This window comes from Solanum stenotomum, chromosome 9 (genome assembly GCF_019186545.1).
Source record: "Solanum stenotomum isolate F172 chromosome 9, ASM1918654v1, whole genome shotgun sequence".
In the NCBI taxonomy this organism is placed as follows: Eukaryota; Viridiplantae; Streptophyta; class Magnoliopsida; order Solanales; family Solanaceae; genus Solanum; species Solanum stenotomum.
In genome coordinates this window covers 22,568,291-22,572,452 of record NC_064290.1, presented here as the reverse complement: position 1 = coordinate 22,572,452, position 4,162 = coordinate 22,568,291, and the positions used below count along the sequence as shown (strand labels likewise).

Sequence of the window (4,162 nt, the reverse complement as noted above, 5' to 3'; positions counted from 1 at the left end):
GAGATTATATCAAACATATTACTTTTAATCACCTAGATCAATAAATTTATAAACTACTCAATGATGATATCTTTTTTTTCTTACTGAAGAAATTAATAAATAAAATATTTGGAGTAAGAGAACAAATGTGGTTAGGACTTCATGCTGATGACGTGTTATAAATAAAAGGAAAATATCAAACCAAAACAACAAAGAAAAGAAAGAAAGAGTAGTAATTATGTTTTTGCCTCTATCTTGTATCTCTTTATTTCATATAGAATAGAAGATTTTATAATCATTCAAACTTGGAGTAGTATACTTGATACAGTAATCTACTTGGCCTCCAAGATGAGTGGACCCCATTTACATGTACATCCAATTCTTTATTTTACAACATAGACTATATTCTTATTTATTGTAGACAATCGTTTAATCGGCTAGACTTATTCCGTAGAGAGTAAAAATTGTACAAGATAGAATTATATATAAGCAAAGAGAAGTGAGTTCACATCTCACATCTCAACTTCAATTCCGACCAATAATCTGTGCTGTAAATACCAACTTCCACATGGATAAGCAAAACATGAGCTAGTCAACCTTCCAAATAGAAGCCAACTAATTAATAAGAACAAATACTGTCACATGTAGCAGTATACTTTGAGCAAATTTAAATTCACTATTACAAAGTTTTCAAGTTAAGCCAAGGAAGACGGAGTGGGCAGATTATTTGCGGCATAATGTAAAAACTGACATTGCAGCTTCAGAAACAAAATCTTGTACGGATTTCATGTCACTCAGATCACCATTTAAAGACGGAGAGCCCTTACAACTGGTAAATTTTCATAAGGATTGATATTTCAAGGATAGTAACCAGTGAATGTAAACCCTCTTCCTATTATCTCACCAGCACAATACCATGCAAAACACTCCAAACCAAACAACGTTGCAATTCCAGCATCTTCAACCTTCAACTCCTTTCTATTCTTCCACATTTGCTTCACAGAATCAAGCTCCTTCCAAAATGCCTCATAACGGCCAGGAATGCTGTCACACACAAAAAGAACTTTAAGAAACGATCATGCACAATGTTTCCAGTTGGTTATTGTAAACATTTGTGTCATTTAAATATGCACACTACTTTGCTCATATGCTGCTTGCTATTTGAGGATTCAAACAGAAATATTAGATATAGCACATTATGCAGCAAACATGTAAATTCAATCATATCTACTAAAAGAAAACATTCAAAATCTCGTACAGTGGTTGGATTTGAAGCGTAAAGCCGAATATAACACCATATAACTTTGCTCTGTCTATTTGATCGTATGGTAAGGCACAAATAACAGGGATTTGCATTGCACGTGAGTTAACATGTCAGATAGAGCAAGATTCAAATACATAGTATGGAAGGAAAACAATCCACCTAGTTGTTTCACATTAAGAGAATTAATAACAGCACCAGCTTTATCTTTCCACTATTCTTGTATAAAAAATTACACTGCCACTATAATGAACAAAACTTTTTTTGATGACAATATAATGAACAAAACTTTTGCACTTCGATATCTCGACTAATGACAAACAATCCTAAGTTCAGGACTATACCTATTTAATTTTTGAGCAAAGACTCTGTATTTCTGTATAGCACACAGCAGCAACTACAGCACAATCCAAGCTAGTTAGGTTGGCTATATGGATCCACTACCCATGTCCCTTCACTTAGACATTTATGTAGCATACAATAACAAATTTATAAGCCAGCAGTGATTTGGAAGACACCAAAAATTGCATTGTGCGCACCTAATTCATGTGAGGAAGGGTCAAAGCTAAAATCCCCATTAGACTAGAAACCAAATCACTGGTACTGGTTTTCATGTGAAAATTAAACCAACAAATCCAAGTACCTTCATCCCAGCTAATTACAAAAACATGGCACAAAATTAAGTGGGAGAGAATATAACCTTGCAAGGCGAGTGTAGAGTAACTGCTTGGACAACTCGTTGCACTTTTCAACAGTGGGTGGCTCCACAATGTACTGCTTGTTCTGCTCTAGCAACTGTTTGTAGTAGGCAGTACCATGCTTGGCAACAAATTTTGAAGTTTGGCATGCCTGAGATTGCAGTTGTTGAATCTTTGACGCCATCAATTCCCCAAAATTCCTAGATACAGAAATAGAGGACGTCAAAATTAAACATCTAAAAAATATGACCAGTTAATTAGAGAAGAAACATACTATTCATTTTTTTCTGCCAAATTCGAGAGCAACAACAAAAAATTATACAACATTTCCTAAGCTTAACATTTTTTAGGTTGAAAAGGTAAAGTATATTTTCATCAGCAAAAGTCAACACTAAAGTTTGAGGATATGTTTGACTTCCTAACAGAACTATGGATTCCTTCAAAGCATCTCTTGTTTCTTTCTTTCCACATATGCTCCACAAAAATGCATGCTGGGACTGTCAGAATAATCTTTAGCAGATCATTGTTCCTTCTTCTCACTGACAAAAAATTGAGCAGCTCCTCCGTTGTTCTTGGCATTGTCCAGAGCAGGTATTATGTTGAAAATTAATCCCCCATAATTGTGTTGTGACAGTGCATTGCAGGAAGAGAAGGTTAGCTGTTTCTTCATCTTTTTCACAGAGATAACATCTATTGCCTGAGATAGAACAGGCAGAGCTAAAACCTATTTTCTTCAATCTATCTCATGTCAGGCAAGCATTGTGAGCTAGAATCCATACAAAAGCGGCAACTCTGGTAGGGCTAAACATTTCCAAATATGCTTAAATGGCCATGGGTGGGGATTTAGGCCCTTCTTCCTCCAAAAGTGACTCATAAGTCATACAAAGATTTGACTGTGAACTTCCCCTTCTTATCCTTTTTCCAAATCAGTTCATCCCTTTTTTCTTAAGGTGCGTTGCATGTCTCTTAAGACTCTAATAAACCCAAAATCCCTGTGATGAAATCTTTGTTCAAGACAGTACTACTTCTACATTGGGCTAGAAACTAATCTCCCTCTAGTTATGCTGTATAAAATAGGGAACTCATATTTGTGTGGAGTGTGACCAAAACCCCAAAATAAATTTTCTTCTTTCGATACTGTCCAACACCAATCAACCAGAAACCCATAAATAATTAAAACTACTCGATCTACCAATTACCATTTTCATTAAGCTACAAAACATAATCATTTCTATTCAAATGTACAACAAAGAAGAATCAACAAGCAATTTCCCTCAAACACCCAAAAGTAAAATAAAACGGCTGCTTCGATAGTTACTGTTCCATTCCACAGATCAGACTAGGCAGAGACAAACCAAGATCACAAATCAGAGAAAGAACCATCATCCATTGCTGAGTCAAACGAAGCAACCATCAGAAACAAAAACCCTCATCACACACCACCAAATCATAACAAGAAAATCCCCCTAAAAAAGTTGAATCTCGTTGACGCATACTTACCAGTACACGATATGCTTATCAACAAATATTATGGAACGAGATCGGGGGAGAAATAAGATTGCCGACTAAATAACTGATAGTAAAAATGTATGGAACTAATGAGATCGAATCAGAATATAAAAGAATAGAGAATGAGCTGAAAATTGCATGCACCTTTAGGTCTGCCTACGGATTGATGTGCAAGGAAAGATGACAGGCGAGGTTTTATTTCTCTCGCCGATGGCTGCGCCCCTTGGGTTTTTGAGGAGAGACTTCTGCTAAATCCCGAAACTTTTGCATATGTCACAATGACCTTTCAGCTACACTTAACATTTTTATTGTTTTGCACCACAAAAATTACCAAATAATCATTACAGCTACCCTGGGTTTTGCTTTACTTCTCTTTCCCCCTTCTCTCTCTCTTTTTTCCTTTTCTTAAGCTAGAAGGAGCAAAATTGACCCCACAACTATTTGAATATCTATATTACCTTAAAAGCATGAACTCCTAATTTGAATGTTAAATTACTATAATATTCCTAATTTAGGTTGTGATTTTTTTAATGAGTTGTGACTTCCGATAAGTTGTGACTTTTTTCAAAGGGTTGTGATTTTTCAATGTAAAAATAGTATAGGACAGATGTAAAGTATAGAAACATCTCTACTTGTATAAATAGAGAGTCATTAGACACATCTAAGGTAAGACACTTTCTCGACGGAAAGCAGGCCTCTTGTAAACAAAAATATT

The 4,162-nt window shown here is 35.4% G+C and overlaps 1 protein-coding gene across 1 annotated transcript; it reads right to left on the bottom strand.

The window, feature by feature from the left end:
- Positions 1-555: 555 nt before the first annotated feature.
- LOC125876919 (uncharacterized) lies at positions 556-3,797 on the bottom strand. Its single transcript, XM_049558208.1, has 3 exons — positions 3,592-3,797; positions 1,941-2,138; positions 556-1,023 (listed from the first exon to the last, which is right to left on the bottom strand). The coding sequence occupies exons 2-3, from the start codon at positions 2,120-2,122 to the stop codon at positions 837-839; spliced, it is 369 nt and encodes a 122-aa protein (XP_049414165.1). The 5' UTR covers positions 2,123-2,138; positions 3,592-3,797; the 3' UTR covers positions 556-836.
- Between the last annotated feature and the right edge of the window lie 365 nt (positions 3,798-4,162).